General features: G+C 46.2%; 2 protein-coding genes across 2 annotated transcripts in view; one reads left to right on the forward strand and one right to left on the reverse strand.

Moving 5' to 3' along the window:
• Positions 1 to 8,062, forward strand: part of cabp4 (calcium binding protein 4) — a gene marked incomplete at its 5' end in the record, with an annotated part of 16,556 nt that extends 8,494 nt beyond the window's left edge. Inside the window, 4 exons of the mRNA XM_083692798.1 lie at positions 844 to 987; positions 1,322 to 1,431; positions 5,368 to 5,515; positions 7,946 to 8,062. Of these exons, the coding sequence (XP_083548924.1) occupies positions 844 to 987; positions 1,322 to 1,431; positions 5,368 to 5,515; positions 7,946 to 7,974 (431 nt within the window). The 3' untranslated portion in view covers positions 7,975 to 8,062. The remainder of the gene's footprint in view (positions 1 to 843; positions 988 to 1,321; positions 1,432 to 5,367; positions 5,516 to 7,945) is intronic.
• Positions 8,063 to 10,244: 2,182 nt separating this feature from the next.
• Positions 10,245 to 22,896, reverse strand: lonrf1 (LON peptidase N-terminal domain and ring finger 1). The gene is made up of 12 exons (XM_083692910.1): positions 22,154 to 22,896; positions 19,102 to 19,217; positions 18,540 to 18,662; positions 17,170 to 17,361; positions 16,787 to 16,997; positions 16,151 to 16,223; positions 15,935 to 16,049; positions 14,235 to 14,356; positions 13,544 to 13,702; positions 12,222 to 12,384; positions 11,664 to 11,816; positions 10,245 to 10,831 (listed from the first exon to the last, which is right to left on the reverse strand). The coding sequence occupies exons 1-12, from the start codon at positions 22,764 to 22,766 to the stop codon at positions 10,673 to 10,675; spliced, it is 2,199 nt and encodes a 732-aa protein (XP_083549036.1). The 5' UTR covers positions 22,767 to 22,896; the 3' UTR covers positions 10,245 to 10,672.
• Positions 22,897 to 22,925: the final 29 nt, after the last annotated feature.

Here is a 22,925-nt window from a genome sequence, read left to right on the forward strand (position 1 = left end):
GAACGGAATGAGGAATGGTATCAAACCTAATGCCACTGTTAATGCCCTTCCTTATTCCGTTCCATGCTCGTGTGTTTGACACTATTACATTCCATAGATTACAATGAGGCCGTCGTCTGATTTCTACCTCCTCCAGCCTCCCCTGTACTGCAACCACAATTAATTACGTGTAGAATAGAAGGGTGGAAAGGTACGGATTATCATCCAAAGGGCTACACTGCAGTACATAATACCATACACACGGTTTTCAAAGCCAAACACTGAGCATACAGTAAACTGCCCTGAAGATACGATCCTCTCCTCTCTCCCTCCTCCTTCTCCCTCTCCTCCCTCCCTCGCCCTTCTCCCTCTCCCTCCTCTCATCCTCCCTTGTTCTCTCCCCTTCCTTATTCCCTCCCTCGCCCTTCTCCCTCTCCTCCCTCCCTCTCCCTCCTCTCATCCTCCCTTGTTCTCTCCCCTTCCTCATTCCCTCCCTCTCCCCCCTCTTTCTCGTACGCTCCCTTCATCATCTGACTCATACTGGGGGACGCAGTAGCTGATGGTCTCAGAAAGCCTCTGATCTTTTAAAGCCTCATTCAGTGAAATGAGATAGGAGCTACAGTAGTTAAGTCCCTCAGATAAACACCACAGCTCTCCTGCTCAATGCTGCAATGCTGAATTAGCAATTACCTAATTAACATCAGGGTACAGCCATGCGAAACGAAGAAACAATTTATATTAAACTAATGCCTACTACTGTGACTCTGGTTTGGTCCTCTGTGTGTGTGTGTGTGTGTGTGTGTGTGCGTGCGTGCGTGTGTGTGTGTCTGTGTGTGTGTGTGTGTGTGTGTGTGCGTGCGTCAGAGCTGCAGACAGCCTTTAAGGAGTTTGACTATGACGGGGACGGGTACCTCCACTACAAGGACGTGGCAGACTGCATGAGGACCATGGGCTACATGCCCACCGAGATGGAGCTCATAGAGATCATCCAGCAGATCAAGATGAAATGTGAGTGAGTGAGAGTGAGAGTGTGTGTGTGTATGTCTGTGTGTGTGCGTGCCTGCCTGCCTGCGTGCGTGCGTGCCTGTGTGCCTGCGTGTGTGTGCTTGCTTGCGTGCATGCGAAAAAGGTCACATTTTGAAGATGGGGGCATTTACAAGTATATTGTAAATTATGAATGTCCTTGTGCAGGTGGAGGGAGTGTTCGTGTGTGTGTGTGTGTGTGTGTGTGTGTGTGTGTGTGTGTGTATGCATGTGCATATGTGTGTGTGTGTAACCTGTTCTCTCCCTTCCTCCCTCCCTCCCTCCATCTCTCTCTCTGTCTCCCTCTCTCTCTCTTTAGGGGGAGGTCACGTAGACTTTGATGACTTCTGTGAGTTGATGGGTCCCAGGATGTTGGCAGAGACGGCTCACATGGTGGGGCTGAGGGAGCTTCGCGCTGCCTTTAGACAGGTAGGACGGGCCTAGGACCTTAACACACACACACACACACACACACACACACACACACACATAGGAGGGGCCTAATACCCTAGTCACACTACAGGCACACACACACACAAACACACATACACATAGGAGGGCCCAAATACCCTAGTCACACTACAGACACACACAAGGGGCCTAATACCCTAGGAAGTGTGCTCTCGAAGAGTTGGGATTGCCCTTGGAAGTGTGAACAAGAGGGCCCTAAGGAGCATGCAGTATGAAAGAGTCCTGGGGGATGTACTGTACACATATCTACTCCACAAAGTACACTGGGCAGTCAGCTTACACACACACACACACACACACACACACACACACACACACACACACACACACACACACACACACACACACACACACACACACTCATTGTAACAGGGTTTATGTCACACAGATGGTTTGGAACGACAAGCATGTGATAAGTTACCTTGTCTGAGATCTGAACATAATGGCCAGGCTATAGCTCAGTGGGCTAAGACTGTGTTTTGTGGCGCGCAGGAGACTCGAGTTCTAACCCCGTCGGTCACATTTACAGTGTCAATACACAAGCCCTCTGAGATTGATGGCAATAGCTTTATAGCCAAATTTTGATAGAACCAGCTTAATGGAACTAGCTTGATAGCAGTAACTTGATAGCAGTAGCATGATAGCAGTAGATATCAGTATTATTATTAAACCTTTATTTATACAGGGTATCCCACTGAGACCAAGGTCTCCTTTTCAGGGGAGCCATACTTACACCATAAACAATAAAAAGTAGATTTAAGATTACAAACAATTACCACACAATATAATCAATTAAAACACGTAAAGAATAGCCTGCTAAACTGAGGGGGCACAGGAGTAGACAACCGTATCGTCAGCATACAGATACAGTTTACATTTGTTCAAGGACAAACCGACATTGTTTAATATAAATGCTAAACAGCAGTGGACCTAGAATCGAACCTTGCGGAACACCTTTATTAACATTGAGAGAACTCGACTGAACTCCATCTATTCATCTAATCAGGGGTCTCAAACTCAACTTACCTGAGGGCCGCTGGAGGTAGAGTCTGGGTGAGGCTGGGCCGCATCAAGTATTCCACAAAAAAAGGGTTTCAAGTATTCAAAAAAAAAAGTACAACTGATCCAATCTTCTCAATCTTTATTAATAACAGTTCAGAACATCGGCTTCTCTTACCCAGAGGCACCCTTAAGGCGGGCTTTCCATTGTGATATATCTACATGTTTTTATCCCAATACCTGAGTATTTGGGATCTTATTTAGTATGCTCTTTCTATATATTCTGAGAGGGATTTGAAAACGTTATCATTGTTCATAGCTTTTTTGAGCACTTCGTTTTTCTTAGCATTATTACATTTATCAATCATGTTCTCTCTCAGGTGTTTATACCTTTCACATTCATAAATAAAGTGATTATCCTGTGTGATCCTACACATCCTTCTGCTCTACCAAATCTCTCTGGATACCACTGAGCTAACTCTGGTCTCCATGTTACTCCACCTGTCTTAATTCTTAACATCAAGTGCATTGTCTCATGTTTTGTGTCTTTTAATTTCTTGGTCAATTCGTTTTCTTTTGCGATCGCACATATCTGTCCTTTTTCCTTTTCTTTATTTCTCTTGTAATAATAATCTATAACGTTGGTGTCGCTCCGGAATCACGTTTCAACCATGTGACTATCGTCGCTAATTCTCGTTGGCTAACTTGTCAACAAACACCACCGGAAGCTGTCACGAGTCTGAGCTATGGTAGCCCATAAGTGATAAAAATATATAAAACGCGCAACGACTCGGCAAAAAGGTGCGTGAGAAAAACGCGCGGGCCGCACTAACACGACACTTTGATGTCAAGTAGGGGGCCACAAAATATCGTCCCGCGGGCCGCGAGTTTGAGATCCCTGATCTACATCAAGTCCTCTCCTGCAGCAGAGATATAGACCGCATCTGAGAACTGATCAGGGACTCCTCCATTATTTTTGGCTAAGCAAGAAAGCGTTGAGATAGGGCAGTAATTATTCAAGTTGCTGGGATCACCCCCCCCCCCCCCCCTCTCTCTCTCTCTCCTTATGAAGAGGGAGTACATTTGCGCCTTGGGAATGGAACCAGAGAGAATTGTCATGTTGTCATGTTAAAAATATGAGTCAGAGGATCAGCTATTAAAAGGGTGGAGAGCTGCAGGAGATATGGATCAAGCTGATCAGTAGTGATGGCAGTTTGACACTGAAGCTTCGATACGTGCTTCAAACACTGACCAACAATTTTATCGAAGCACTGCTTCAAAGCTTGCTTTGGTGCGAAAAAAATCATGTGACATATGACGTCCGAAGCAGCAACTGCTTCGTTGCCTGAATGAATCACCTGACTGGTTCGCGGTCCAATCAGGTGATTCACTGGCACTGCCTCGTCTCGATTCTGACAGGTGACAGGTTGCGACAGTTTTGAATTTGAGTGCCTCAACACTTTATAACCGCTCTAAACAATGCACAATTTGTGGATTGTCGTAGTAGGTGCGTTGTTGCTGTTGAGTTGTTGGTATTGCGTTTGTATTCTCTGAGTGTTCTTCTTGTAATCTTTGAGTGTTCCCCATCCCACATAATCACCCCCTGCCAAAGTTACACAAACACACCCAACCTATGCCATATTTTCCCCAGCACTCTCTCCTCAATAACACAATACACACATTCATCAATCTTTATTTGTAAATAGAACATGATATTCAGTCTTAGTGTGTGTGTGCATCAAAGAATTTCATCAAAGCAAAGATACTGTAGCGAACGGCGGGGTAGAGCAGCTTGTCTTAAGCGGGTATCGAACTCGCAATCTTTCGCTTACAAACCGGCCGCGCTAGCCACAACACCAAGAGCGGTAACTCCCTTGGCGGAGTTGCTAACGGGCCTTTCACAGGGTCGTTACAATACTTTAAATCCAAGGGTGATCAAAGCAAAGATGCTTCAGAACAAAAGATCTTTTCTACAAAAGTAAAGTAGTTTCTCCAACACTGCTCATTGAGGTGTGTGTGTGTGTGTGTGTGTGTGTGTGTGTGTGTGTGTGTGTGTGTGTGTGTGTGTGTGTGTGTGTGTGTGTGTGTGTGTGTGTGTGTGTGTGTGTGTGTGTGTGTGTGTGTGTGTGTGTGTGTGTGCGTGCGTGCGTGCGTGTAATTAAAAGCCTCCTGTCCACCAACTAGCCTGCCTAATTTGACTGCAGCCTTGCACTTCGCCAGGAGAGGTCACTGTAACTGAAGCTTCGCGTAATGAACCCATTTTCGAAACAATTGGCTCAAGTGGTTCAGTGCTTCACAAAAGCTTCATTTGCCCATCACTACTGATCAGCCCCTGTAGACTTTTTAACATCTATCGTACACAAAACATCAAACACTTCCCTGGTAGAAACACAACTGACGGATAATTTATGGTCATTGTTAGCCAATGGGGGGCAACTGGGGCAAATCAGTCTGAACAGGAAACCCAGCCACACTATCAGTCTGATCCTCCTCCTCTGTCTTCACCCCTCATCTGTCTGTTCGTCCCCAGGGCTGAACTTTGACCTTTGACCTGACAGAAGGGAACAAAACAAAACACACATCTACGAGACTGTTTGCATGCCAATTCTGTTTCATGTCAAGTTAGGATCTGTCACTTTTGGACCTACAACCTTTTCATTTTTATACATAAAGTACCCTGCCCTACTCTATTCTACTATACTCTACCCTATTATATACTATACTCTACCCTAATGTATACTTTATTGTACTATACTACACTCTACTTTATTCTACTCTACTCTACTTTATTCTACTCTACTCTACTATATTCTACTATACTCTACTGTACTTTATTCTACTATACTCTACCCTATTTTATTCTACACTACTCTGTTCTGTTCTTGTCTGTGTCAGTTTGACAGAGACGGGGATGGGAGGGTCACCCTGGAGGAGCTAAAGGAAGCCATGAAGACTCTCCTGGGAGAGAAGCTGAAGAAAGGAGAGCTGGAGGAGATCCTGGACGACATAGACCTCAACAAGGATGGCACCATAGACTTTGATGGTGAGGAGGGAGGGAAGGAGGGAGGGGGGAGGAGGGTAGAGGTGATGAACAAGCCAAGGGTGAGGAAGACAAAAAAAACAAGACAAAAGGTTGGGAATAAGAGAATGAGGGAGGGGAAAGGAGAGACAGGGAGGCTGAATGGAAGGGACACAGGAGATAGAGAAGAAGAAAGAAAAGGAGAGAGAGAATGGGAGGGTGAGAAGGGAGAGCATGGATGGAGAGAGGGGAATGAGAGAGATGGAGAGAAGGAATAAGGAAGGACGGAAGAAGAGGAAGAGAGAAGGTAGAGGGGAAGAGAGAAAGAGGAAGAGAGAAGGAGAGAGAGATGATGAGAGAAGGAGAGATAGGAAGACAGAAGAGGCAAAGAGATGAGGTGAGGACAGACAGACAGACAGTGAACGTCAGGCTGGTTGATGCTCCAATCTCACCATCAATGCATTAAGGCAATCGATACACACACTCTGACATGCCACGCCACACACACACATACATGCACGTACGCACGCATGCACACACACACTTCTTGACAGCTCAAGGACTTTATAGTTTATGTACATACTGTATACGGACATCCACCCACGCACGCGCACACACACAGTCCCACTACACATACCATTCTGGGGGAAAGAGGGAAAGATAATCAAGGATTTTTTTACAGACGCACACATGCACACACACTTTATGCACTCAGCTCATGACTATCTGTCCTGTGTCATCCTGTAAGGTCCTCTTTGTGTGTGTGTGGGCGTGTCACGTGTCTGTCCTAGTGCATCGACCTGATTAATCACAATCATTGGAAACACATGCATGTGGGCGCGTCAGCGTCGTGGGTGTCCTGTGTCATCAACAATTAACCTTTCTGGATATACTACAGCCTAGCCCCTAGGACCTACACACTACCTCCTAGGCCCTAGTCGCTAAACCCTACCTCCTAGGCCCTAGTCCCTACACCCTACCTCCTAGGCCCTAGTCCCTACACCCTACCTCCTAGGCCCTAGTCCCTACACCCTACCTCCTAGGCCCTAGTCCCTACTTCTACCTCCTAGGCCCTAGTCCCTACACCCTGTTTCTACCTCCTAGGCCCTAGTTCCTACCCCCACACACCCCTAGCCCCCGGGGGCTATAGATCTGTATAGATCTGAGAGGGTTGGACATGTATAAGGCAGCAGCTCAGCCTTGCCCCAGGTGGATGTTTCAGCGTATTACACACGTAACACCTGCTCATTCCTTTCAGATCTGCACCAACCCCTGTTGGGTACAGAGGGCTAGGGATCCAATCGGAATTACACCCTAGTCACCTCATCAATCAATAGCTTCACACACACACACATGCAAAGGCACACACACACACGCAGGCAATTCAAAGCCCTGGCCTCATAATGGATATATCTGGGAATGATTGAGTGACTGAGACAAGACCAGAGCACGCCCCAGCCCCCCCCCCCCCCCAAGCCCCACCACACCACACCACACCACCAGCCAATCACAGGTTCCAATGCGACATTTTGATCGACAGGTGGATTGATTCCTGTTTTGACTGAGTGGAGCCACGGTGACGCTGTAACCATGACGACAGCAAAGGTCACGCCTTCGGTAGAGAATGCCTTCTTGATGAGGCCAGATGTAGTGGGGTGTTACGTCTCAAACTGTCGCCTGGGAAATTAAGACGGCCCTGGCTCTAACAAGCGAGAGAAATAGAGAGGGGAAGAGAGAAGGAGAGAGAGGAAGAGAGAGAGAGAGAAGATGAGATAAGGAGAGGGGAAGAGAGGAGAGAGAAGAGAGAGAGAGAGAAGATGAGATAAGGAGAGGGGAAGAGAGGAGAGAGAAGAGAGAGAGAGAGAAGATGAGATAAGGAGAGGGGAAGAGAGGAGAGAGAAGAGATGGAGAGAGAGAGAAGAGAGAGAGGATGAGAGAAGAGATGGAGAGAGAGGATGAGAGAAGAGATAGAGAGAGGATGAGATAAGGAGAGAGGATGAGAAGAGGCAGTGAGAGAGGATGAGATAAGGAGAGAGGATGAGAAGAGATAGAGGATGAGAGAAGAGATAGAGAGGATGAGAGAAGAGATGGAGAGAGAGGATGAGATAAGAGATGGAGAGAGAGGATGAGAGAAGAGATAGAGAGAGGATGAGATAAGGAGAGAGGATGAGAAGAGGCAGTGAGAGAGGATGAGATTGGGGGAAAGGAGAAGGAGAGAGGGGAAAAGAGAAGAGGCAGAGGGAGGAGGTGAGGACAGACAGACAGTGAACATCAGGCCGGTTGATGCTCCAATTTCACCAGCAGCACATTAAGGCAATCGATACACACACTCTGACATGCCACACACACACACACACACACACACACGGTCTCAAAACTGTGCCCTGGGATATTGAGACGGCCCTGGCTCTAACCAGCGCTCATGCTGTTGTGTCTCTCTGTCCCCCCCTGCAGAATTTGTCATGATGCTGTCGGCGCGGTAACCTCAACCATCAGACAACCAATGGAGACGCAGAACAAGTGATGTCATCCCGTCACTCTGTGTCGACCTGCAGTGTTGTGAATAACCTGTGTCATAATGATGTTAAAAGATCAATGTGCGAGATTGTAAGATAATTCAAATCAAGATGGACGTCTTTATTTTTTCACAATAAAAACTGTTTTGAGAGGCAGCTGTTGGATACGATTGGTGCACCACCGGCGCCCCCCAGTGGCCAGGCGACAGCAGCGCTGCTACAACACTGCTACAAACACCCTCTAGTGGTTATAACTATTGTTACAAACACCCTCTAGTCGTTATAACTATGGTGAATCAGGGAGTTGTTCCTCCACTGTGCCCGATGTTTTGCGCCCCTCTGGGGCGTTTTTTGGCTTGGCTTGCTTTTTTGGGGGGGGGGGGTCTATGGTTCAGTGTTAGTTCATTTTATTTGTATTGTTTTTAGTGTTTATATCGCGTTTATTGTTGTTTTTGTTGTAAAGCACTTTGAGACAACTGTTACATATGTGGCCAAACCACAGCACCTCAGCAGGAACACACTGGGCATGTCCGGAAGTTCAACCTGCTTACTGATTACTAACTTCCAGACATGGCCACTGCTATAGTCTCCACTGTCACTGAATGATTGGTTATTGTACAATGGTCTGACAATGTCTTAACAGTCACCGTGGCAACCAACAGAACACTGGAGACAGGTTGAAAAAATAAGTGCATTTATTATTTAAAATTGATAACTTAAACATTTGAGCAAAAAGCAAGATCGGCCCAAAAAAAGAAAACCCTTTTTTTTTTTTTTTTTTTTTACAAATGATTTACATAATAACAGCCGTAATTTAAAAATGTTTATACACACTGTGAAGGATTCCGGCTGTGAGGCGACTAAAGACAAAAAAAACTAAACTAAAAATGAAAACGATAACGTAATAATCACAATGGCGACTGGAATGGTAACCAAGCCGACACATTGTGCCGTTCACAGCAAAATGCAAAAATGGTAATAAGGCAAGTTAGTCTGTGGACTCCAGCATCCAGGATATAACGACCAATCAGAAGCCTCCCTCTGAGACTTCAGGCAGGTAGCTGATCTCACTGGAGAGTCAGGTGACCCTTAGACCTCAGGTGACCCTTAACCTTCGCAGTGCTGAACGCACATCCACATACATGCACTACACGGCTGCATCTCGTCTCCCCCTCAATGCGTCAAAATATTGCATGTTCTCCCTCGGTTACATTGTTTCACATACAAGCACACCGTGTAAAATATATAGATATGTCTTCCCTTAGAAACGACTTGAGTCAACATTGGATTCAGAGGGGGAGTTGAACTGTTGGCTCGGAAAAAAGATGACGGTAACACAAGGTTCTCTCTTGCATCGGTGACTAACTCCCTTGAGTCAGGACCATCACGACTGTAACCACATGTTCTAGAATTATCAGGACTGCAGACATTCTAGAGCGATCAGGATCATTCAGGCTCTAGAACTATCAGGACTGCAGACATTCTAGAACGATCAGGATCATTCAGGTTCTAGAATTATCAGGACTGCAGACATTCTAGAGCGATCAGGATCATTCAGGCTATAGAACTATCAGGACTGCAGACGTTCTAGAGCGATCAGGATCATTCAGGTTCTAGAATTATCAAGACTTGAGACGTTAGAGAGATCAGGATCATTCAGGTTCTAGAATTATCAGGACTGGAGACGTTCCAGAGCGATCAGGATCATTCAGGCTCTAGAACTATCAGGACTGCAGACATTCTAGAGCGATCAGGATCATTCAGGCTCTAGAACTATCAGGACTGCAGACGTTCTAGATCGAACAGGATCAAACAATGTTCTAGATTGATCAGAATTGAAGAGGGTTCAGAAAACCGAAAGAAAGAGTGTTTTGGAAGTCCGGATTCTAGGAGCTGTGATTGGTTGGCTGTTCATGGAAGAAGAAGGTTTCACGCTGCCTTACACTCTGACGGCTTAATTTTTTTTTTTTTTTTAAATGATAAATAAAATGGAGACGTTGTTTGGAGACGTTAGCGGACCTCTCTGCATCACGGCGGGCTCCTCCACGGCCATTAGATGGCGGTAGTGAGGTTGTGCGTGCTCGACATAGCAGTGACAGAGAGGGGCTCGATGCTCACAGCAAAAGGAAGACTAACATTGTTTTATCGGTGGCGCTCGGTTTTACACATACAAATCAAGTCTTAACACCCCGACCCTCCCACCCTCCCACTCCCCCCTCCCTCCCCTCTCTGACATTAGTTTCAGCATTTGGGATTTCACAGAAGCACCCCCATCCAAGTGTACACACACACACACACACACACACCTGCCTCCGTCATTAACACTGGATAGAGACAGGGAGGCTGCTATTGGAGTGATACACACAACTATTCTTCCGTGTAGTAACACAGGGGGCTCCAGTGGTGCGTTACGTGGGGAGGCGTCAACGGGGTTTCGCCGGAGGCCGGTTGGTTGACAGGGTGGCGTCGTATCTCTGCCCAGACGTCTCCGCAACATTGTGCTGCCGTCTCGTTGACGTCATGCCGGCGTCTCAGCAGCAGCGGGGAGCCAGGTGGAGTGAAAGGCGTCACAGGACAGAATGATGGGATGGATGGTGGAACGTTGGTGGAAGGGTTGTAGGAAGGGTTGGTGAAACGTTGCGGGAGGGGGTTGTGGGTGGAAGCTCTACTCGTCTGGGATGCTCTGCAGGTAAGTGAGGATGTGTTGGATCTTGACGAGACGTTCCCTCAGCGTGGTCATGGAGAGGACCGACAGCTGGTAGCGAGGGTCGATGGGGAGGACTGCCAGAAGCCACCAGCAGCAGGCAGGCCCATTGGGAGTCGCCTGGGTGGGGGGGGGGGCAGGGTATAAACATCAGACCATGTCTCCAATACAATTATTTTCCAAGGTCAAAACATTCCTAAAAATAACCTCTGGCACGAGTATTCACTTTGTCATATTTAAACAGCTGCTAGCTCCACTGGTGCTTTCATACCATGGTGATACAAAGAGACAAGAATCTGTGAGTTCATTAACAAACACACACTGTAGCGGAGGCAGTTAGCTGTAACAGCCGAAGCTGCTTTTGGCAAAAAGGACAGTTGCTACAGGCTGCTGTGTGAATTTTACATGGTGGTTTAATAATCCCTGTTCGTTAACCACTGGGATCAGGGGACTGCACAAGTTAAAAAGCTATAACACACACACACACACACACACACACACACACACACACACACACACACACACACACACACTGATGAGTAGTAAAGGAGAGGAGGGTGTTTAGACTATGGACATAATTAACTATTTGTTTATGGTGTTACACGTCTTTGCGGGTGTGCATTTGTGTGCTCACGTACGTGTGTGTGCATGCTTGTGTGTGTGTGCGTGCTTGTGTGTGTGTGCGTGCTTGTGTGTGTGTGCGTGCTTGTGTGTGTGTGCGTGTGCGTGTGTGTGGTATTATCATCAGAACACACTTGTGACATAACACCGCCAGAGGGGATTAGGTAAGAATTACCCACAATGCTCTTTGTCCTACACTGTCTCCAGGCCCCTCCCCCCCACCTCAGTGTTCCAGAGCAGTGGAGCAGCAATCCAACCCTCTGACAGGACATGGACACATTACTACTTCCTGTGGCCTATCTGGGGGGAGCACGTCTTGTCCTGCCCCTACCTGGATGTCAGGCTCCCTGTCGGGCATGGGGCCGAAGTGCTGCAGGATCTGGTGACGGAAGCGGCTCTGGAGGGTCTGGAACCAAGTCCTGGCCTGGTCGTACACCGTGTCATGGAGCTGCTGCAGCGCAGAGGCCTCCTCCACGTCACCCACCTGGTGGACCAACCAATCAATCCATCAATTAATCAATCATACAAACAAATCATACACAGACAAATTTTATATAATTTTTTTTTAAAAATACAAAATAATAATAATACATTATTTATATATATGTGTACAGTATGTATGTATGTGTGTGTATATATATATATATATATATATATATATATATATATATACACACACCCAAGCCATAAATATGTTAAAATGTCATTTTAGAGGCATGGAAGAGAAGGTGACTTCTAAAGAGATAGAAAAGACCGGTTCTAAAGAGGAGGAGATGGGTTCTAAAGAGGTGGAGATGGGTTCTAAAGAGGAGGAGATGGGTTCTAAAGAGAGGAGATGGGTTCTAAAGAGGAGGAGATGGGTTCTAAAGAGGAGGAGATGGGTTCCTACACGCGTGTCCTCCAGGTGTTCTATATCAGCGATGGCGTAGCCGTCTCTCGTCCCCCGGGACATGACACGGAACCTTTTCCCTCCCATGGTGTCCACCACCGACCGCCCATCAGGCAGGAAGTGAACGCTCCGGATGATCAGCATACAGCCGTAATCCACAAACCTGACACGGGATTACACAGAGCACATTCCTTAATCTAACACACCTGAAATCAGATTACAAAGAGTACCTACGTTAATCTAACATACCAAAACAGCAGAGTACAGAGAGGTACATTTGCAAACGTTGTTAACAGTTGTCTGAGTTGTCACTTGTGTTCCACTGGGAATGACAAGGTTGAAGCCCCATCAAACATGAACACGTGTTTCCACAGTCCCGCCAAAAACCATCAGCCAATTCAAATACAACGAGAGGGAATGTTGAAAAGGAGCTTTAAAAAACCCTTGAATGTGACTTAACATAATGCATTCTGACAGCTGATTAAATGTTCCGGTGTGGGGTTTCCTTTTCATCAGAGTTACTGCGGCTCAGGAGGACTCTTCACAATCCTATTACCTGTTATCTGAAAGGTTCTGCAGTCTATTCTCTCTCCCCTCCTCCTTCCTCTCTCCTTCCTCTCTCCTCCCTCTCCCCTCCCTTGCTCCCTCCCCTCTCTCCTTATCTCATCCTACCAGGGAGTACAGAGTTTTAATTATTTCTCCAGGGCAAGCTGATAGCAGAGAAGCACTTATGCAGAACTGAACAGTTTGTGTGTGTGTGTGTGTGTGTGTGTGTGTGTGCGCGCGCATGCTGTGTGTGTGTATGTGTGTGTGCATGCGTGTATGCCAACCCTTGGGTGGGTGGGTGTGTGTGTGTGTGTATGTATGTATGTATGTATGTATGTATGTACAGTTAGGTCCATATATATTTGGACTCTGACACAATGTTTGTTATTTTAGCTGTTTACCAAAACATATTCAAGTTACAGTTATATAATGAATATGGCCTTAAGTGCAGACTCTCAGATTTAATTTGAGGGTATTCACATCCAAATTGGAGGAAGGGTTTAGGAATTACAGGTCTTTTATATGTAGTCCCCTCTTTTTCAAGGGACCAAAAGGAATTTAAAAGTATTGGACAATTGACTCAAAAGCTGTTTCATGGACAGGTGTGGGCTATTCCTTTATCAATTAAGCAGATAAAAGGTCTGAGTTGATTCCAAGTGTGGCGTGTGTGTGTGTGTGTGTGTGTGTGTGTGCATGCACGTGTGCGTGCCTGTGTGAGTATGTGTGTGCGTGCCTGCATGTGTGTGTGCAAAAGAGCGTATACGATGCACCCTTACCCTTTCTCTGCATCAGAGATGCACATGCCAAACTGGCGTGTTCCCGTGTCCATGCAGCGGCGGATCATGAGGCGGTAGCGTGGCTCAAAGACGTGGAGCGGGCACGGCACGGTGGGGTAGGCCATAGTGCACACGAAGATAGGGACGTTGTTGGTCAGGCTGGGGGAGGAAGGGGTTGGGGCGGGTATTAGACACTTAGGATAATAGAGAGTGCTGTTTCATGCATACAGGTTCAATCTGGTGTTCAGCAATCTGGTGCATGAGAGCATGACCCACCCCCCCCCCTCAGTATCTGACGTGTCAAACCCCAGCGGCGCCCACTGATATATATAGATACAGAAAGTAGAACAGCAAGAGAGAGAGAGAGAGAGAGAGAGAGAGAGAGAGAGAGAGAGAGAGAGAGAGAGAGGTGGTGAGAGAGAGAGGGGGGGGGGGGGTGAGAGAGAGAGGGCGGGGAGAAAAGGAGAGTGAGAGAGAGGTCAGGGAGAGAGAGAGGTCAGGGAGAAAAGGAGCGAGAGAGAGAGAGAGAGAGGTGGTGTGTGTGAGAGAGCGTGGGAGAGTGTGAAAGAGAGGTAGAGAGAGGTGGTGTGAGGAGAGGACACTCACTTTTGAGACTCTTGCGCCTCCTCCAGGTGTGTGTGTGTGTGTGTGCGTGTGTGTGTTTGTGTGTGTGAGAGAGGAGGACACTCACTCTGAGAGCTCCTGTGTCTCCTTCATGTGTGTGTTCTGTCTCTCTGACTGTTCTTCAGACAGGTACAGGTGAAGGACTCTGTCCAACACACTAGTCACTGTGTACCTCCGGGCTGCTAGGTACTGGGGGAGGTGGAGGGGGGGGATTAATGTGTGTCTTTCTGAGGGTACAACATTCAGAACAGGTCCAAAAAGAGCTCAAGGAAAAGGTAGACCAGAAACTATGGTTAGCTCTGAATCCTTCAGAGCTAACCAGGTTAGGTCAACTCTATCCTGAATTCAGGCTAAATTCACACATGCTCTCGACCAATCAAATAAGATTCACGAGATCTCGACCAATTAAATCAGATTCAAAAGCTCTTGACAAATCAAATCAGATTCAAAGGCTCTCAACCAATCAAATCAGATTCAAAGGCTCTCAACCAATCAAATCAGATTCAAAGGCTCTCAACCAATTAAATCAGATTCAAAGGCTCTTGACCAATCAAATCAGAGCAATACTTTTTTTTATTATCTTCAAATGACCATACTTTCCCCAATTACTAGACCACAAGTGCGTACGCTAATTAATACAATATCACATATGAATGTGTTAACATACTGTATGACATCAAATATAAAGCGCTACTGATAATGAATCAAACATTACCAAACACCATATGAGCCTACTTAAATGCATGATGAGAACATTTCATCACTGACATTTTACATAACATAAGATATGACAAGTGTCTTTTTCATCATAGTTTTAGTTAATTTGAATGCCAATACGCTGGTAAAGTGATTGCATCATAAGAATACCATAGCAAGTGTGTATTTGAAGTTCCATAGGAGACTAGTATATAAAGTTATTTTGAGCTTGATCTAAATATTTGTATTTGATATTCGAGATGCGTGTACTGGAACAAGTAACATGGCTTACATGACAAGTCGCTTATAAAGCTGAAAAAAAAACGACTTTTTAAAATAAATCTAACCGGCGCAGTTTTTCAAACTGTATCCGTTTCTGGGATGATGGGGAAAGCAAACACTAATCAATTTTATTATGATGGGATCAAGTTTGACAGGCAAATATCTGCATTATCATGTCAGTGTTACAGCGGTTGTTTGGGTGTTTCTAGTGACGTCCCACTCTACCAGCATAGAGCAGCAGGCAGTGGTACTGGTTGTCATGAAAACGTGCCTCTGACTTGGCTCCTCATTGCCTGCATGAACTCAACAGAGCTACCAGTGTTCATCTATCTTGCCTTCCAGTGCATCATGTGATTGAGCTAACTTAATTCAGGCTTGATTAAGCTGCATCATTAGACTCTGAATCGGCCTCTCTGGAACTGAATGATCCTGCCTTCCAATTTCAGGTTAGCTGAAGCCGGATGTCTTTACAGAAGATAGATATCTCCTCTAAACTCTCTTTCTGGAGGACAACCCAGGTCTTCCCCAAGGGAAGTGGCTTAGTGATGGAAGCCATAACTGTAGAAATATTTTTTTCTTTATATATATAAAAAGCAAACCACTGTACGAAAAATTGCTTAGGTCATCAAGAAATACATATTTACACATATTTCTCGATGACTAAGCAATTTTTCGTACAGTGGTTTGCTTTCAGGTTTTGTAAATGCGGTCGCAGCAGGAATCGAACCCACAACCAAAGTGGGTCGCTCGCACAACGCTGTACCGTGAGCCGTTACCATGATGGCTTACCTCTTTGAGGCTCTCCTTGCAGAGGGGGCACTGGGGTGTGTGGTCTAGACAGCGCTCCAGACAGGTCTTACAGAAGGTATGGCCACAGGGCGTGGTCACAGGCTCATAGAACAGTCTGGGGGGGGGGGGTGAAAGATTATTTAATGTTTAATATTAATGTGCATGTTTGTGTGTGTGTTTGTATTTGTGTGTGTGTGTGTGTGTGTGTGTGTCTACCTCATACAGAGGGAACACTCCAGGTCAATGGGGGGTACGGCCCGAGGGGCTCTGGCTGTAGGTCCTATAGAACCTACCCGACGGAGAGCAAAAGGAAGGGGGAACGTCATACACTTTCCACACACACGTGCTGCAATGGTACATTCTAAGTGCCAGTAGTGCTAGCATCATTAGCATCAAGACTACATAACACCAGCAACGAGAGAGAGCATTAAATAGGTTGAACAGGAAGTGCAGAGGTGATTATCTTTAAGGTATCCAATATCTTATTGACCTTTAACCTTTTGGATGAAAGTTATGTCACTCATTCCAAACTTTTAGGAGTACAGAGCTAAAAGAAGACAAAATACTTTCCAATACTTATGGAGGGCACTGTATAGTGTTTTCACATATACTTCTCTCTGCCTAGGTGATTACCTTTAAGGTTTCCAATATCTCATTGACCTTTAACCTTTTGGATGGAAGTTATCTCCCTCATTTCCTGTTATTAGTCAAAGTATCCTATACGTAACTGTTAAAGCTAGCCACGTCTCCCGAGTGAAAAGCTAGTTACAGGACATAAAATTGTGTGCCAATAAAATGGTGGATAGAATGACCTTAAAAAAGTAATTAATAAAACATATATTATAGACTGACCTTGTTTCTTATGCTTGCTCCCTCTGCTGGAGATCAGACATGGCCCCACTGACAACTTCCTCTTCAGCATGGCCCCCTTTTCCTGGTTGCCCAGTTGGGGGGCGGAGCAAACCCTCTTTAGCCCCTCCTCCTTGCAGCCCGGCACGTGAGCTTGCTGCGAGTGGGCGGGGCTCAGACCTGAACATTCCAGGCCCCCAGAGCGACCCGCCTGCTGAGAGAGAGAGTCAACAAGCGTTGTAAATTGTGTCCATGTGTTGGTAGATATTTGTAACATATTTTGTGAAGGGATTATTACACAGACTTTTTTTAAACTACATTTCATTATGGGAGATAGATATATATATAAATAATATGAATGTTGAATGAATGTTCCTGCTCTATACCTGGTGGGTGTCAGGGCAGGGGTGGGCTGAGGCAGCACAGGCCTGGGCCTGGGCCTGGACCTGGGCCTGTGTTCTGGCCTGAGCATCGGCCACCAGCGTTTTACAGCGCAGGTGAGGAGAGGTGCTCAGGGCCGTCTCTCTCAGACCCACCTTCACGTTGCCTCCGGCTGGGGAGAGCAGGTCACACAGTATCTGTAGAGGACATGGGGTTAGCCATAGGAGCAGGGCAATCGGACGCACAGACAATCCCCAAAATGGCGGTATCAGAGACAACCTCAAGGAGATTCAAGAACTCAGGACCGAGAGTCATATAAACGTGGTATTTATGACCGCAAAACCATGTGACCACAGAAAAAAGAAACGTGAGCTTCGGCTCCACTCTCCCTCTATGAGAGTTACTTCCGCAGCATTAGTTGTTAAACATCCGGGCCTGGTTCCAATCGCTATAAATCAGACTTCTCTCTCTCTCTCTCTCTCTCTCTCTCAAAATGGCTGCCTACCTGGGAGCTGTGTGATTGGCTGGGGATCGTTAGGGAGGGGAGCTCAGAGAGGACGAGAAGCACGCACACACACACACACACACACACACACACACACACACACACACACACACACACACACACACACACACACACACAGACACCCCTTGTGTGTGGGGCTAATGCCAAAAACAGGCAGGCCAGCCACATGGCCTGACCAGGCAGAACTAACATATGTAATTTTATTACTGACTGATAACACACACATACACACACACACACAATAACACATTACAGCATGAACCACCGCATTCAGGGCAGGGCTCCTATGGGCTGGAGATAAAGGAGAAAAAAAAAGAGGACTGGAAAAGACTAAATAAATAAATAAATGATCAGCTCAATCAGGAATGAACAGAATCACAGCGTCTGAACGCAATTAAGCGGCTACACTATCTCCCTAAATCTGGCAGCTAATCCCTCTCGGAACCTGAACACTCCTCTCTGTAATTAACAACCACTCTAGCCCGTAACCAATCAGATTCACCCATTAGGCCCACTGTCAGCTGATCGGCTGGGTTCCATTTCTTACACGAACAGCTAAGGGCTTAATTCCATTACAGACGGAGGGAGGCTGGTAGAGGCTAGGCTAAGCAAATCAGAGCAGAGCAGAGAGCGAAGTAGAACTGAGATAAGAGGGCTAACTCTACTGCTTCCAGAGTTCTAGACTCTTGGAGGCTTCACACACTACAGGGCCTAGCTGAACCATACTGTGCTGGCTTGTATCATTCACTTTCATATTGTCCTTCCAAGCACTGTAACAGCAACTATGGTGGATGTGTAACCAGGCCTCCCCCCTCCCTCCCTCCCTCTCTCACTCCCTCCCTCTCTCACCAATTCAACCTGTCGTTTGGCCAGGGGGAAGTCCTCGTCGAGGGACAGACACTGAAGGAACACCTGCAGACTCTCGTCCACCTGACCCATCTCCTGTAGCACCTTCCCCTTCCTGTAGTACGCCTGGGAGAGGGGGGAGGAGAGAGAGAGAGGGAGAAGGAGAGGGGGGGAGAGAGAGAGAGAAACAAAGTCAAATAATATTTAATATTGGCAAATATTGAATATCCCCATTTCTAAACATGGTTACTAAACATGGTCATGGTTTCTAAACATGGTCATGGCCTCTAAACATGGTCATGGTTTTTAAACGTGGTCATGGTTTTTAAATATGGTCATGGTTTCTCTTGATTGATGTTTTTTTAAACATGGTCATGGTTTCTAAACATGGTCATGGTTTCTAAACATCATCATGGCCTGCCAACCTATTTAGTACACTAACACATGAATGACCTTCTAAGCAGACTCTCCATGACACAACACATAACACACACATTACTCTTTCTTTCTCTCTCACACACAGGTTTTGGTACAGCCTGTCCTGTCATTGGTCCAAGTGACCTACCTCTGCAGAGTGGGTGGAGCTTAGACAGAGTTCTACATCCTCCAGGGCCAATTGGTACTGCTGTAGCCCCACGTAGGCCGAGGCCCGAGACCATCGCACCGCCACATCCCATGGGTCTGGAGAGAGGGAGGAGGTGAGACTTTGCATAATGACAAAGACTTTAATGTCTCCAATGATTGATTGATTATGATGGCCAATTCTTTCTCTCACACACACACACGCTATTTGTGAGATCTGAGAGAAAGAGAGACAGAGAGAGAGAGTGACAGACAGACATACACAGACAGCAGGCTATATAAACAGTACTTAGAAGGAAAACATTCTGATTGTGTAATGCCAGTATCAGTGTCCCTCTATGTGATAACCACCTGCTTCCTGCCTCACAGGATGTCAGTCAGTTATCTGATCTTCTACACTCTTAGGGAAATAAAGGGTTTGTCATTTGTCCCTGTATGAGTATCCTTTGGAAGAACCCTTTTGGGTTCCATTTAGAGCTCTCTGCGGAAAGGGTTCAGCATGGAAAGGGTTCCCCAACGGTTACATATGAAGAAGTCTTTTTCGGTCCTAACCAGAACTTCATCCTTTGTTAATAGCACATTTGAGAAGAGGTGAGTTCAGACACGATCAGAGGCCCAAACGTGTCCTCCTTATCAAGCCTTGAAGGATCCATTTTGTATCCACAAGTCATGCAGACAAACAGACACCAAACACATAATAACCCCCGGCCAGGAGTACATTAACTGATCTACCCCCATCCAGCACAAGGCAAAAACACATTGCCGAAGAGTCATCGTCTCTTCTTCCTTCAGTTCAGGTCGTGACTTGAACTGAGGAGATCAGATCAAAGGAGATCAGTGGATTATACATGCATGTAACGGTTGATGCACTGACATGATGAAACAACCATGTATGAGAGTCAACCAACAGAATCCACCGCCATTAACTCGTTAATCGAGACAGAGACGCACCGTTGAGGCCCTTGGCTCTACGAAGAGCTTATAGGTCAAGGAAGTCAAGCAGCCTTCATCAAGATGTCAGGGCTGGGGTTCTGTCTGGATTAAAACGTGCAGCGTTCAGCAGCATCTGGTTCAGCAGCATAAGGATTCTGTCTGGATTAAAATTCTACCTTGAAGAAAGCACTGATCTATCATTATGTTACTGGCGGAAGTGATGCCGTGATAACCTCGCTTTGACCAATCCAATCAGATCAGTAAAGTATTGGAACGGGGCCCGAGTCCCTAGAACAGAGGAGACAGTATTGGAACAACGCCCAGTGATGAGGCAGAGGAGAGAGGGGTTATGGGTCTACAGACCCGACAAACTGTTAACAAGTCTAGCCGTGCATACTGGCCACATCATAAGACATCACACCTACACATTGTCTCATGTCTACCGGTCAGCTGTTATTGTGTGTTAATGTAGTTGTTTGTTATGTGTTTGTAGTTCTGTGCGCTAGGGCCTCACTACCCCCCCTATACTAACCCTAACCCCGAGACCTCTTCTCCCCTGTTACCCCCCTGTACAAGGTCTCTCCTACTAATAAAATATATATTAAAATAATAATACATTTAAAAAAAAAGAAAATAGCCTCCTGGCATTACGACCGCCAATGGCCTCTGGTGTGAGCACTGATTATTTTGTCTTATGATGACTGTTGGATAGATGATTCATTTACTTAAACAAATGTATTTGTTGTACGTCGCTTTGGATAAAGGCGTCTGCTAAATGCCATAAATGACACAGACACACACACAGACAGACACACACATATACTCCAAGTACCTGTAGGATGATGGTCTTGTTGGGCTATAAAAGTACAGTATACTACATAACAGTTTTGCCAGCTGGGATGTGAAAACTTTGATGCTCAACATCTCTGAACTACACTAAACAGAGATGGAACCTTAGAATTCTAAGCTCTTCAGAATGTTTGATGAGAATAGGCATGTTCGTTCTGTGAACTCGAACTTCCCAAGGTCAATTCAGCCAATGCGGTGTCCCGCAGCTGCCAATATTCCTGCGTTGACGTACACAATGTCAGAATATCATAGAGTGTGACTTGGCAACATTAGATGAACATTACAAGTTCTCTGTGAGAAATACTTCAACAACTAAAATATTGAAAAATCTCATCATAGTTTGAGCGGATGCCGGGCCTCTGTATGTGCGAGGTGAGAATCAGTGGAGGCAGGAAATCTAGTTATTATCAGTAGTAATATACATACACATACACACACACACACACACACACACACACACACACACACACACACACACACACACACACACACACACACACACACACCCACCACTAAGGGGAAGTCTGTTGGTTGACCTGTCAGCCTATGAACCATGTGTACTCATGTGCAACATGAAATGTGGAATTCAACTCTGATCATTCTCGAATATTTGTGGTGATTTTATTTTGAATAATCTAATATCATTGCAATGTTGAGAGGAAGCTGGCAAAGTAAGCACAACCTGTATCCCGTGCGTATGGCCATAAACTCTGACTAGACCCACTAGTTCTGTAGGTGAGCCCGGTAACACGGACCAAGCCACGACCCAGTGTTCCTTGAGAGAGCCACAAGGCGACTGGTTGTACAGGAGAGCGCACCGCAAACTTAATCAGAAATATATCCACACAGCGTCCCGTCTCCGATTGACACCGTTACAACCTGTCAGCAGTGTCACGACCTGCCTTACGCAACGCGGCAATAATGCGCATGCTCCGCATAAAACGTTACGAAATATCCTAATAGGGATCGCACGTGAGTTACATACGGACGTAGTTACACGACAGAGGGAGGAGGAGGAACATAGGACCAACAAAAGGATGATCGGGTACCAGAATGTTGGTCAGTGGAACTCGAACTCCCTCTCCCCCTCCTCTCCCAGTGATGATAAACTAGGCGACACCTTCAAAGATTACAGGACATACGCAAAATAACTCCGTGACATTGGTGAGCTTTGAGAGAGCTTTCCCATTTAAACCGACTGTCACGCTGCGCAATAGTGCCCAAGCAAGCTCCGTACAGACTCCCACACTCACCGGAATGCAACACATCTGTCGCTAGTAACACAGCCTCCTCAAAATGTTCTCTTATAGACAGGTCTTCAATTTGGCTAATATCTTTAGATCTTCTCAGCTCGTCGGAGAACCACTTCTCTAAAAGTCCGCACAGAATCACATTGCGTCTGAGTTCCCCGGGTCGGGCTAACACCGGCTCGCTGCATAGCTTGCATTTTGAGAGTAGCTCATGTTGTAAACATCTTTTACAGTACGAATGTCCACACGCTAGGGTCACCGGCTCGCACAGAAACCGATGACAACCCGGGCAGTCGAAGAGATCCTCCTCGGCGCTGTCCGAACCAGCTTTCGTTGGTTCCGAAGGCGTCTCTGCTTCTCCTTCTGCTTTTCTCTTGAAGTTGCGCAAAATACAATCCACTAAAGTGCTCAGCTGCCCGGGGCGAACAGCACCGCACCTAAAGGCCATTGAGAAGACATCAACAGCTTCTTTAAGACGGTTTTCTGATGCCAACGCGTCGGCTTTCTGTAAAATAAGTCTATGATGGTCTACATTGTCCGCCTCGTCCCAGTCGCATTCTAAACCAGGCTCGATAAAGAAGACCGCTTCCTCCGGCTCGGGATGTTGTCGCGACATCGTGCCTAGAGGGCATGTACAACAATGCCCGCTATTTTATATTATTGTATTCTCAGAATGTGTTTACACATCTTTGTACAAAGTGTCGCGAATCCAGTAGACTTCGCAGAATCGTACGGTGTACAACACTCCGTTGTTACATAAAAAAAGCCATCACGT

This window comes from Argentina silus, assembly GCF_951799395.1.
Source record: "Argentina silus genome assembly, chromosome: 21".
Lineage (NCBI taxonomy): Eukaryota > Metazoa > Chordata > Actinopteri > Argentiniformes > Argentinidae > Argentina > Argentina silus.

Coding starts and splice junctions, on each gene's coding strand:
- lonrf1 (XM_083692910.1), bottom strand. CDS start 22,766: ATGTCGCGACAACATCCCGAGCCGGAGGAAGCGGTCTTCTTTATCGAG. Junction 19,218..22,153: donor GACAGATGTGTTGCATTCCG/GTGAGTGTGGGA, acceptor CCCTCTCTCCAG/ACCCATGGGATGTGGCGGTG. Junction 16,998..17,169: donor CCTGCCCTGACACCCACCAG/GTATAGAGCAGG, acceptor TCTCTCTCTCAG/CAGGCGGGTCGCTCTGGGGG.